We start from the raw sequence: 11,740 nt of genomic DNA, 5'->3' as shown, positions 1-11,740 counted from the left end.
GAATGGGATTTTTATCAGTAATATTCCTCCCGCAAACTCGTAATCCAAGATTGCTGCTGCTGCTGCTAAGTCACTTCAGTCGTGTCCGACTCTGTGCGACCCCATAGACGGCAGCCCACCAGGCTCCCCCGTCCCTGGGATTCTCCAGGCAAGAACACTGGAGTGGGTTGCCATTTCCTTCTCCAATGCATGAAAGTGAAAAGTGAAAAGTGAAAGTGAAGTCGCTCAGTCGTGCCCAACTCTTAGTGACCCCATGGACTGCAGCCTACCAGGCTCCTCCATCCATGGGATTTTCCAGGCAAGAGTACTGGAGTGGGGTGCCATTGCCTTCTCCGTACTCCAAGACTAGGTACGGGTAAAATATCAGACAAATCCCAATCAAGGGACATTGTACAAAACATCTACTGAGTACTCCTCAAAACTGTCAATATCATCCAAAACAAAGAAATGTTAAAGCTATGGGGAAGCCAAGGAGACATTACAACTAAATGTTAGGCTGGTTTCCTGGCCAGGATCCTGGAGTGGGTAAAACCTATAGAAATCTGAGTAAAGTATGGGCTTTAGTTGATAATAAATAATGCATCAATACTTCCTCATTAATACTTCCTCAGTAATTCCTCAGTAATAAATGTATCATATTAATGTAAGATATTAGTAAGCGGGGAAACTGGGTGAGGGCATATGAGAAGTCCACGATTTTCACAAATATTATTCAAATCTTAAAGGGTTACAATGGAAAAGCTCAAATTAAAGTCTATTGACAGTTTCAAAATAAAAAAAAAAAAAGACAACGAAACTTTGGAGAAAAGATGCTGAGTATGTTTAAAAAAGGGCAAAACCAATACAATATTGTAAAGTAAAAAAGAAAAAAAAAGAAAAAGACACAATTTAAAAAAAAAAAAAAAAGGAAAAAGAAAGGAAACCAAATGCAAGCCATTTCCTTCTCCAATGCATGCAAGTGAAAAGTGAAAGTGAAGTTGCTCAGTCATGTCCGACTCGTAGCGACCCCATGGACTGCAGCCTACCAGGCTCCTCCATCCATGGGATTTTCCAGGCAAGAGTACTGGAGTGGGGTGCCATTGCCTTCCCCAACTGAATGCCTGACAGCTCTCCAATTCCACACTGCCTAGCAGATGCTCAACAAAGAGCAGCGGTTAGAACTTATAATGACACAATCTCCTTTGTTTTGGGGAAGAGAGTCTGAGCAGGTCACACGGGTCTTGAAATTCTCAACCATTTCCAAGTGTCCACTGACTATGTGGCAGATGCCACGTACGCGGCCAGAATCACATCTGTTCCCGTTGTTCTCTGGCACTCAGCAGGGAGAGCGGCCCCTTCAGCCCCCTGCACCCACCCGCACACCGCACTGCAGTAACCTCACCACCTCCTTAGGCCCGGAACTCGCTCCTGTCATCTGATGCCAGGCACAGCCTTAACCTGTTGAGTCTCTGCTGCCTCCACACTTCTGAACCTGCCTGAAGCCACGGACACTGGTGGATGTTGCATCTTTTCTGGCTAGTACGTATCTCTTTTGTCATTTGGATCTCAGACTCTGAGTCTAAGATAAATAAAAAAACCGTCAAAATCGCTGCTCTGTGTGTTTTCCTCTTAGGGGTTATATTATTCAACCTGGGTGTATGCATGTGTTTGAGGGGTGCGGAGCAGTGTCTTTCCCAGCTGGGAATCAAAGTTCCCAGGATCCAGTCACCCAGCAGGATTTCTCCACTTGGCAGCTTCTCTTCACTCATTTCATCCCTCTGAAATCTAGAGCATGTGCACAAGTGGCCAAAATAAAGTCCAGATGACCAAATAAATGGTCATTTCAATATACTTGGTAATCCGCTTTCCCAGGACAGAGAGTAGAGGGCCAGCCCAGGGACTGCTGGGCCATACTTCAAAGCAACATTTGCTCTTCTCCAGGATTCCAAGCAGATGGTGGGGCAGTGGTAGAAAACACGTCCTTTTCCCCTGTGGTCAACACCAATGCAACAACAGTCAGGACCCCTTCTTTCCTGCCCGAGAAAGAGATCTCTCTGTGTTTTATCCAAGATGCAAAAGGATACCTCACAGCAATGATCTGTTTCAGACTTTCCCGTCACCCCCAAGACACACTGCCTGCAAGTCTGAGGGATGCCACCACGCAGCCTCATCACGATCACCTCCCACAGAAGGAACCCAGCTTCCCAAAGCCCCCAGAACGCCCTGGCTCAGACACTGACATTCCAGCATTCCTCTAGGAGCCTGACCGCCCCGCCCTGTGTTGCCCGGTTTAGTGTGACTAGGGGACTTCTCTCCACCTTCTTCGTGTGACTACGGCTCCTAGATCATCGCTCATGGTGTGGGGGGTGTCCGGCTTCTCCTAGTGTCCCCACTGCTAACCCAGCCTTTCATGGAGCAGTGGCTCCATAAAGGTCTTCAGAATACACAAGCCAGTGAGCGGGGGGCTCAATTCATTATCTGCTGATTCCTTAAATAACCCAGGCAAATCCAAATGAACAAGAGATTATTTAGTTTTTGAAAATGACACACAAGAAGGACAGAACCATGAATTCACTACAATTACTTTTATCATCTCTTCCATCATCAATATTACTGCTAAGCAAGCTCACTTTTCCACAACAGTTCTAATTCCAATTCCATTGCATCCTGTTCAGGACCACAAAATACAATGGAAGAGTTTCCGATCTCTTTTACGAAACAGCAAAACTCTTGCTCACGAACTGGGTAAGCACAAACGCACTGTGATCAGCATCATTCATGAAGCTAAGACACTGAAGTTTATTTAGCCTTCTATGAAAACAATCAAAGTTTGAAAATTTTCTAAGGAGAACTGGTGAATCTCCACGTCATCGTACAGAACAGGAATGCAAAGAAGCTGATACACTGGTTCCCCAAACTGCCCCAGGCCCTCACTTCTGAGAAGGCTGACCGCTCCCTCTTCAATCTCAGAGCCAAGGATCACCTGGATGCTGCTCTGGCTCAGGCCACCTCATCCTCCTCCCTTGCAGCCTCTGCAGACTGCAGTGGGAAGGTCCTCAAAGCCCTTTGTTTGACCCTGAGCAGAAATGCCATGACTTCCCACTTGCTGGTCTCCGCATAAGCCCGGGGACCCCACAGGAACTCATAGCGAGCAGGGTGGCTGTAAGGCACCTGCCGGTACTCCAGGTACCCCTCCTGCACCCACGCGTGGGTCAGAAGCGCCCTGGGCTCCCCAAAGATGCAGTGCACACTCCCGACACACACACCCAATCTGCTGAGTGCTCCCCAGACCTTCTCCTCAGGGGCACGGTCTCCATTCCGCATGATCAGGTTAAGGACCAGCACCAGGAGGCCAGCCTTGGGGATGCTCTGCCCACTGTTCAGCATTGCGTTGCAGGTGAGGCCCAGGATGGGGACCATGATGTAGATGTGCTCCCTGGGGTCCACCTCCTTCACTTCCACGCCAAAGACCAGCTGCAGGCACTGCGAGGCTTGGTTGAAGACCACCGGGAAGTATTCCTGGTTATCCCTGAGGACCTTATTCAGCATTTCCGCCTGGGAGGTCAGCTCCTTGGCTCGATACTTGAGGAGCAGGAACTTCATTAGGCTAGCTATCATCTCATTCAGCGCTTCCTGGGGCAAGGACTCCCCAGTGCCTAAGGAGGACACTGTGGGGGAGGAGGCCGAGGCGGATGCAGCCACCCCTGCCTCAGCCCCCAAGAGCTGCACATTCACCGGGCCCTGGGCCTCGCCAGGGTCCTGAAAATCTTCCTCGGGCTTGCTCAGTTCACTCATCTCGACCACGAGCGCGATACCTGGGATCAAACCACAGACAGGAGTCAGCCAGGGTGACAGATGGGGACCACAGGCCAGGCTGGGGGAGAGAGGGGCTGTGAATGGCCTCAGCTGAGCACCACACCCTGGGCGGACTGACACAGGCAACCTACAGGTCTCCTCTTGAGGGGTGGGTGCTCTCAGACCTCACAGGGGCAAGCCTCCAGGGCAGCCAGTCCCCTGGCTACCGGAAGGAGGAAGTGAGGTGGCTCCGCAGGGTGCAGTCAGCACAGTCCAAGATTTCCAAGGCTGACAAGGTGGGGGATTAGGCCCCTGTGGGGTCCCTTCTGTTCTGGGGTGGGGAGCCCCTGGTGCACACTCAGGGTACCCTCCTCACCTTGACCCCTGGTGCTGCCTGGACCTCCTCTGCCCTCTGACCTCAGGACACCAGCTGCAGCCCTCTGCCTTCGCCTCCTGGTTCCTGCAGCTCCTGTGAGAAAAAGGGAGGGGGCAGCTCGGGGGTATCCTGTGGCACTGCCCTGAGCCTTCTGTGACAGTACGAGGGGTGGACTCTGTGAGGTCCCCCCAGTTGTGTGGCGGGAGGTCCCCTCAGGGCTCCCTTGTAGTGCTCACCTTGCCCCTGGCACGACCTGGTCCCTCCCCTCTGGGGACCTGCATGGAAATTCAGAACAAGACCCCAGCCTCCACAGAAAGCGCTGAGGGGCTCCACACGCTGCCGAACCTGCCCAGGGCTTCCTGTGGGTCCTAGGCTGGGGAGATGCTCGGTCATCAGCTCCTCCTCACGTCCTGCCTGGCCTCCCAGCACTGACCACAGGGGTGGGGGTCTGCTTAGTCCTCCCTCGGGTTTGGGGAGTTCAGCCTCTGCCGACCTGAAGCCTCTGCCCTCCGCCCAGAAAAAACCTCACCTCCCGAGGTCCCTAAGCCAGAAGTCAAGAAACTGCTCACCCCACTCTAGGGCCTCCAAGAGTCCCCACAAGGGCTAGGATCCCTGCCTCCCTGTTGGGGTCTTTCCGCCTCAGTCCATCCTTGCATGCAGCCTGGCCCTCAGGCAGGACCGGAGACTGTCCCGTCCGCCATTTTGAGACCCCTCCGCTTTCACAAGATCCCCAGTCTCTCTGAGACCAGCATGTGAGAAAGGCAGACAGACAGAATGTGCTCCCAGGGCCGACTACAGGGGCGGGGATCTGTGGGGTTCCGTCGGTCCTCATGCAGGGTCCCCTCAGTCCTCCTTCAGGCACCTCACCTGCCTCCGGCCGGGACCTGGGATTCTCGCCTCTCCCCAGCTGAAGCCCCGCCCCTTATACCAGGGCCCCAGTCTCTCCAAGACCCGGATGTCAGGAAGTCAGACCATGCCTGCTGCGCTCATCCTACCCCCACAGTTGCCCTGGACTGACGGCAGAGATGAGCTTCTCTGAGGTGTCCTCTGATTGGAGTTCAGGGTCCTCTAGTTCCTCCTCAGGGTCCTCAACCTGACACCCCACCAGACCTGGGAATTGGACCACCTAAGGCTCCGCCCCATATGCAAGGTCCCCAGTCTGAGATCCGGACGTCAGGAAGTCAGGCCGCCTAACCAGGTCTCCAGTCTGAGATCAGGATATGAGGAAGTGAAACCCCGCACATTGGGCTCATCCTACCCCAGGGCCGCCAAGGACCGGCAGCAGCTACAAGCTTCTCTGAGGTCTCCTCCGATTGGGGTCCAGAGCCCGCTCAGTCCTCCCTCAGGGTCCTCAACTTCAAACTCTGGAGGAGCCGGGCTTCTTCCCTCTGCTCACCTGAGGCCACGCCCCCTTTCCCAGGTCCCCAGTTTCTCTGAGACCTGGATGTCAGGAAATGCAACATGTGCTCATCCACCCTCTGTGCTCCCTGAGCCTTGATGTGAGGGTCCCGCCTCTGGTCAACACAAAGGGCATCCCCAGATCTGTCAGGGCTCAAGATGTGGTCCCTGAGGGATGATGAAAGGCAACCCCACTGATCCCTGCCCCTGCTGTCAGCCCTGGGCCACCCTGGTGGTGGGATGAGCACTTGGCAGCCTGTTCTGACTTGCGCATCTGCGTCTCAGAGACATTAGGCAACTGTTAGAAGGGGCAGGGCCTCAGAAGGGCAGGCGGGAAGATCTTAGTTATTTTGAGGGTCAAGGTGAGGACACTGAGGGAGGACTCAGGGGCTGCTGGACCGCAGAGCAGAGTGGGCCCTGGGAGGACACAGGGCAGACGAACCATGCTGTGTTTCCTGACATCCGGGTGTCAGAGAGACTGGGGACCTGGTATAGGGGGCTGACTTCCTGACATCCAGGTCTCAGAGAAACTGGGGTCCTGACATAAGGGATGGGGCATGAGTGGGGAGAGGAGAGAATCCAAAGTCCTACACAGAGACAAGTTGAGGTCCCTGAGGGACGACTGAAGGGACCCCAAGTGAAGACTCTAGGGACCCCAAGGTAAGACTGATGGAACCCCACAGATCTCAGCCCCTGTTATCGGCCCTGGGAGCCCTCGGGGTGAGAAGAGCACACTTGGTCTGTCCTGTCTTCCTGAGATCCGGGTCTGTGAGAGTAGGGACCTGGTGTGAGGAGCAGGGACCTCTTCCCACCTTTCCTGGTGGGGAGAGGACAGAGCCTAGGTCCACCAGAAGTCAAGGTGAACACCCTGAGTGAGGACTGAGGGTAGTCAGATCTCAGACCAGAGGGAACCCTGGTAGTCCCCAGGCAGGACGACCTCATGCCGCATTGCCTGACATCCCTGTCAGAGGGACAGGTGAAAGCAGCAGAGCCTCCAGATTGCAGACAGGACACTTGCAGGTCTTGCCTGGAGTACAGGCTCCATGCGAGGAGGGACAGAGGCAGTTAGACCCCAACAGGGAGGGATCTTGGCCCTTGCAGGAGGGTCTTGGAGGGCCCAGAGCAGGGTGAGCAGGGTGAGCAGTTTCTTGACATCTGGCCTAGGGACCTCGTGAGATGAGGTTTTTCGGGTGGAGTGCGGATGGCTTCAGGTTAGCAGAGGCTGGACACACCAACCCTGATGGAGGACTAAGCAGACCCCCGCCCCTGTGGTCAGTGCTGGGAGGCCAGGCAGGACGTGAGGAGGAGTTGAGGACCGAGCATCTCCCCAGCCTAGGACCCGCGGGATTCCCTGGGCAGGTGCAGCCTCATGTGGGGCCCCTCAGCACTTTTTGTTCAGGCTAGGGTCTTGTTCTGAGTTTCCTCGCAGGTCCCCAGAGGGTAGGGACCAGATTGTACCAGGGGAAAGGTGAGCACTGCAAGAGAGCCCTGAGGGGACCTCCCACCACACAAAACTGAGGGGACCTCACAGAGTCCACTGCTCGTACCGTCAGAGAAGGCTCAGGGCTGTGCCACAGGATACCCCCAGCTGCCTCCTCCCTTTCTCTCACAGGAGCTCCAGGAACCAGGAGGCAAAAGCAGAGGTCTGAGGGCCATGTCCTGAAGTCAGAGAGCAGAGGTGGTCCAGGCAGTACCAGGAGTCAAGATGAGGAGGGTGCCCTGAGTGTGCACCAGGGGCTCCCCATCCCAGAACAGAGGGGACCCCACAAGGGCCTAATCCCACTACCTTGTCAGTTGTGGAAATCTTGGACTGTGCTGACTGCACCCTGGGGAGACACCTCACTTTCTTCTTCAGGTAGCCAGGGGACTGGATGCCCTGGAGGCTTGCCCCTGTGAAGTCTGAGAGCACCTTTCAAGAGGAGATGTGTAAGTGGCCTGTGGCCGTCCAGGCTGTGGTTTTCAGCTGAGGCTGTTCACAGCCCCTCTCTCCACCATCCAGGCCCGTGGTCCCCATATGTGCCCATCTCCCCCCCCCCACCCCACCCCCGCCTCACTCCTGCCTCAGGCTGTGGTTTGATCCCAGGCATCGCCCTCATGGTCGAGATGAGTGAGCTGAGCAAGCCCGAGGAAGAACTTAGGACCCAGGCCCAGGGCCCAGTGGAGGCTCAGCTCTTGGGGCCTGAGGCAGGGGAGACTGCATCTGCCCCCCCACCAGTCTCTGCCCTTGCCCCCGGTAGCTCTGAATGAGATGGTGGCCAACCTGATTAAGTTCCTGCTGCTCAAGTATCCAGCCAAGGAGCTGACCTCCCAGGTGAAAATGCTAAAGAAGGCCCTCAGGGATAACCAGGAGCACTTTCCGGCAGTCTTCAGCCAAGCCTCACAGTGCCTGCAGCTGGTCTGTGGTGTGGAGGTGAAGAAGGTGGAACCCAGGGAGCACATCTACATCATGGTCCCCACCATGGGCCTCACCTATGATGTGATGCTGAACAGTGGGCAGGGCCTGCCCAGGGCCAGCCTCCTGGTGCTGGTCCTCAGCCTCATCATGTGGAATGCAGACCACGCCCCTGAGGAGAAGGTCTGGGGAGCACTCAGCAGGATGGGTGTGTGTGTCAAGAGTGAGCACTGCAACTTTGGGGAGCCCAGGGAGCTGCTTACCCACACGTGGGTGCAGGAGGGGTACCTGGCATACCGGCAGGTGCCTGACAGCCACCCTGCCCGCTCTGAGTTCCTGTGGGTTCCCCAGGCCTATGCGGAGACCAGCAAGTGGGAAGTCATGGCATTTCTGCTCAGGGTCAAACAAAGGGCTTTGAGGGCCTTCCCACCCCTGTCTACAGAGGCTGCAAGGGAGGAGGACGAGGCGGCCTGAGCCAGAGCAGCATCCAGGTGATCCTTCCCTCTGTGATTGAAGAGGGAGAGATCAGCCTTCTCAGAAGTGCTGGCCCAGGCCAGCTGGGGAAACTGGTGTATAGCATCTTTGGGTTCCTGTTCTCTATGATGACATGGGGATTCATCTGTTTTCTTTAGAGAACTTTCAAACTTTGATTATTTTCGTAGAAGGCTAAATAGACTTCAGTGTCTTAACTTAGTGAATGATGTTGATCACAGTGTGTTTGTACTTACCCAGTTCAAGAACAAGAGCTTCACTGTTTTGTAAGAGAGACTGGAGACTCTTCCATTGTGTTTTGTGGTCCTGAACAGGATGCAATGGAATTGGAATTGGAACTGTTGTGGAAAAGTGAGCCTACTTAGCAGTAATATTGATGCAGGAAGAATTAGATGATAAAAGTAATTGTAGTGAATTCATGGTTCTGTCCTTCTTGTGTGTCATTTTCTAAAACTAAATTATCTCTCTCTATTTGGATTTGCCTGGGTTATTTTAGGAAGTAGCAGATAATTAATTGAGCCCCCTGCTCACTGGCTCGTGTATTCCAAAGACCTTTATGGAGCCTCTGCTCTGTGAAATGCTGTGTTAGCAGTGGGGACACTAGGAGAAGCAGGACACCCCCACACCTAGAGTGACGGTCTAGGAGCTGCAGTCACATGAGGAAGGTGGAAAGACATCCCCTAGTCGCAATGAACAATGCAACCCAGGGCGGGGTGGTGGGGTTACAGGAGGAGTGTTGGGCTGTTGGTGCCTGAGCCAGGGTGGTTTGGAGCTTGGGAAAGCTGGGTTCCTTCTGTGGGAGGTGATTGTGATGAGGCTGGGTGGTGGCAGCCCTCAGACTTGCAGACAGTGTGTCTGGGGGGTGACGGGAAATTCTGAAATGGATCATTGCTGTGAGGTGTCCTTTTGCATCTTGGATAAAGTCCAGAGAGATCTCTTTCTTGGGCAGGAAGGAAGGGGCCCTGGCTCTTGTCACATTGCTGTTGATCACAGGGGCAAATGAGGTGTTTTCATACCCCATGCTGCTGCTAAGTCACCTCAGTCGTGTCCGACTCTGTGCGACCCCATAGACGGCAGCCCACCAGGCTCCCCCGTCCCTGGGATTCTCCAGGCAAGAACACTGGAGTGGGTTGCCATTTCCTTCTCCAATGCATGAAAGTGAAAAGTGAAAGTGAAGTCGCTCAGTCGTGCCCAACTCTTAGTGACCCCATGGACTGCAGCCTACCAGGCTCCTCCATCCATGGGATTTTCCAGGCAAGAGTACTGGAGTGGGGTGCCATTGCCTTCTCCGTACTCCAAGACTAGGTACGGGTAAAATATCAGACAAATCCCAATCAAGGGACATTGTACAAAACATCTACTGAGTACTCCTCAAAACTGTCAATATCATCCAAAACAAAGAAATGTTAAAGCTATGGGGAAGCCAAGGAGACATTACAACTAAATGTTAGGCTGGTTTCCTGGCCAGGATCCTGGAGTGGGTAAAACCTATAGAAATCTGAGTAAAGTATGGGCTTTAGTTGATAATAAATAATGCATCAATACTTCCTCATTAATACTTCCTCAGTAATTCCTCAGTAATAAATGTATCATATTAATGTAAGATATTAGTAAGCGGGGAAACTGGGTGAGGGCATATGAGAAGTCCACGATTTTCACAAATATTATTCAAATCTTAAAGGGTTACAATGGAAAAGCTCAAATTAAAGTCTATTGACAGTTTCAAAATAAAAAAAAAAAAAAAGACAACGAAACTTTGGAGAAAAGATGCTGAGTATGTTTAAAAAAGGGCAAAACCAATACAATATTGTAAAGTAAAAAAGAAAAAAAAAGAAAAAGACACAATTTAAAAAAAAAAAAAAAGGAAAAAGAAAGGAAACCAAATGCAAGCACACAGAACCTGTAAGTCTGAAACAACCCTTGCTAAATTATCTTCAGCTTTTCCTCTCCCTTAACCTCCAACCCCATAGAATATACTAACTGGGCCTCTTCCACCACAGAAACATCTCTGGATCCACTTTTTTATCAAGCCCCACAAACACTACCCTGATCCAACCTCATGATGTTTTGCCTGGATATGGGAAGAGCCACCACCTGGAGGCCAGGGGTAGACCTGGAACCCTGTATTGCCCAAAATCCACTTTAAGACGATTGCCAGTGTTATCTGCCACAGAAGAAGTCTGGCAAGTTCCAGCACGGGTCAGTGTCTTGCCAAAGATAAAAGAGTCCAGAGCAAACCTTTAGCTGTGCATACATGAGAGTGTGCTCAGTCGCACAGCCATATCCGACTCTTTGCGACCCCATGGAATGCAGTCCCCCAGGCTCCTCTGTCCGTGGGATTTCCCAGGCAAGAATACTTGAGTGGACTGCCATTTCCTCCTCTAGAGTACCTTCCCACCCAGGGATCAAACTTGCGTCTCCCACATTGCAGGCGGATTCTTTAACAGAGCCTCCAGGGAAGCCATGAGGAAACACAGGGCCTTCTCAGAAGAGCAGAACATTCACTGAGACTCCTTAAGCCAGGGGAGGCGCCTGTCCAATCGCTGATGCCCTGGGCAAGATCAGCTTGGGAACAGGGTGGTGTGTTTCCACACAGAGGCTGTTGCAGAAGATGCTGGATCCTGGAATTGACCTCCAGAAAAGTCGGTGGGGGACAGGGGGCAGTTTGGGCCTCCTAGCAGCCAAAGGCCTGAGGTTCTTATGTACCCAGAGCAAGAACCCAACCACACCTAACAGTCATATCCAATAAGGGGCATGAGGAGTACCTGTTATGAGAGCTGTCACGTATCCATCCTGGAGTGAAACCTGGGGCTGTGGTCCTGGCCTTGGCCCCAGAGCACGGATGTCCTCATGGAGGCCGGGGTGGCAGCTCACCTGCAGCAGCATCTGCTCCCCCCTCCCTCTCCTGGCCAGTCCCGGGCAAGTCAGATGGGATCCCCAGGGCCTTGCTGCTTCCACCTCTCTGGGGCAGCCGACCCTCTGCACAGCCTGCACCCCTGGGAGGCCAGATTCCTCTCCTCCCTGGTTCCTTTCCAAATCCTCATTGGAGTCTGTGGCCTCTGGCACCTAGGAGAGCGTCCTGGGTACGATCCCTGCCATCTGCTAGAGCCTGTCCTCTGCTCAAACAGCCCGACTGGCTCCTAGCTGTCTCCACGGGTGGCTGACCAGACACCCCTCTGCCTCTCTTACTCAGGCTCAAAAGCCATGACCTAACAGTCACATTCAAAGACCCTGAGTTTACTCCAACACGTGGGATTCCACAGGGAATGGTCTGATACACCTCAGGATTATATAGATGTGCCCCGCAC

General features: G+C 53.3%; 1 protein-coding gene and 1 pseudogene across 1 annotated transcript; one reads left to right on the top strand and one right to left on the bottom strand.

Annotated features, from left to right (window-relative positions):
• Positions 1-908: 908 nt before the first annotated feature.
• LOC112441479 (melanoma-associated antigen 10-like) lies at positions 909-6,074 on the bottom strand. The gene is made up of 3 exons (XM_024988744.2): positions 5,018-6,074; positions 4,151-4,243; positions 909-3,794 (listed from the first exon to the last, which is right to left on the bottom strand). Exon 3 carries the CDS (start codon positions 3,772-3,774, stop codon positions 2,980-2,982), a length of 795 nt encoding a protein of 264 aa, XP_024844512.1. The 5' UTR covers positions 3,775-3,794; positions 4,151-4,243; positions 5,018-6,074; the 3' UTR covers positions 909-2,979.
• A 1,567-nt stretch (positions 6,075-7,641) lies between these two features.
• Positions 7,642-11,585, top strand: LOC132344356 (melanoma-associated antigen 10-like; annotated as a pseudogene).
• Positions 11,586-11,740: the final 155 nt, after the last annotated feature.

This window comes from Bos taurus, chromosome X, assembly GCF_002263795.3.
Source record: "Bos taurus isolate L1 Dominette 01449 registration number 42190680 breed Hereford chromosome X, ARS-UCD2.0, whole genome shotgun sequence".
NCBI classification, from domain to species: domain Eukaryota; kingdom Metazoa; phylum Chordata; class Mammalia; order Artiodactyla; family Bovidae; genus Bos; species Bos taurus.
The sequence above is the reverse complement of the archived record's forward strand: the minus strand, read 5'-3'. Positions and strand labels throughout refer to the sequence as shown.

Excerpts from the sequence above, each read along its gene's own strand:
- LOC112441479 (XM_024988744.2), bottom strand. The coding sequence starts at position 3,774 with ATGAGTGAACTGAGCAAGCCCGAGGAAGATTTTCAGGACCCTGGCGAG.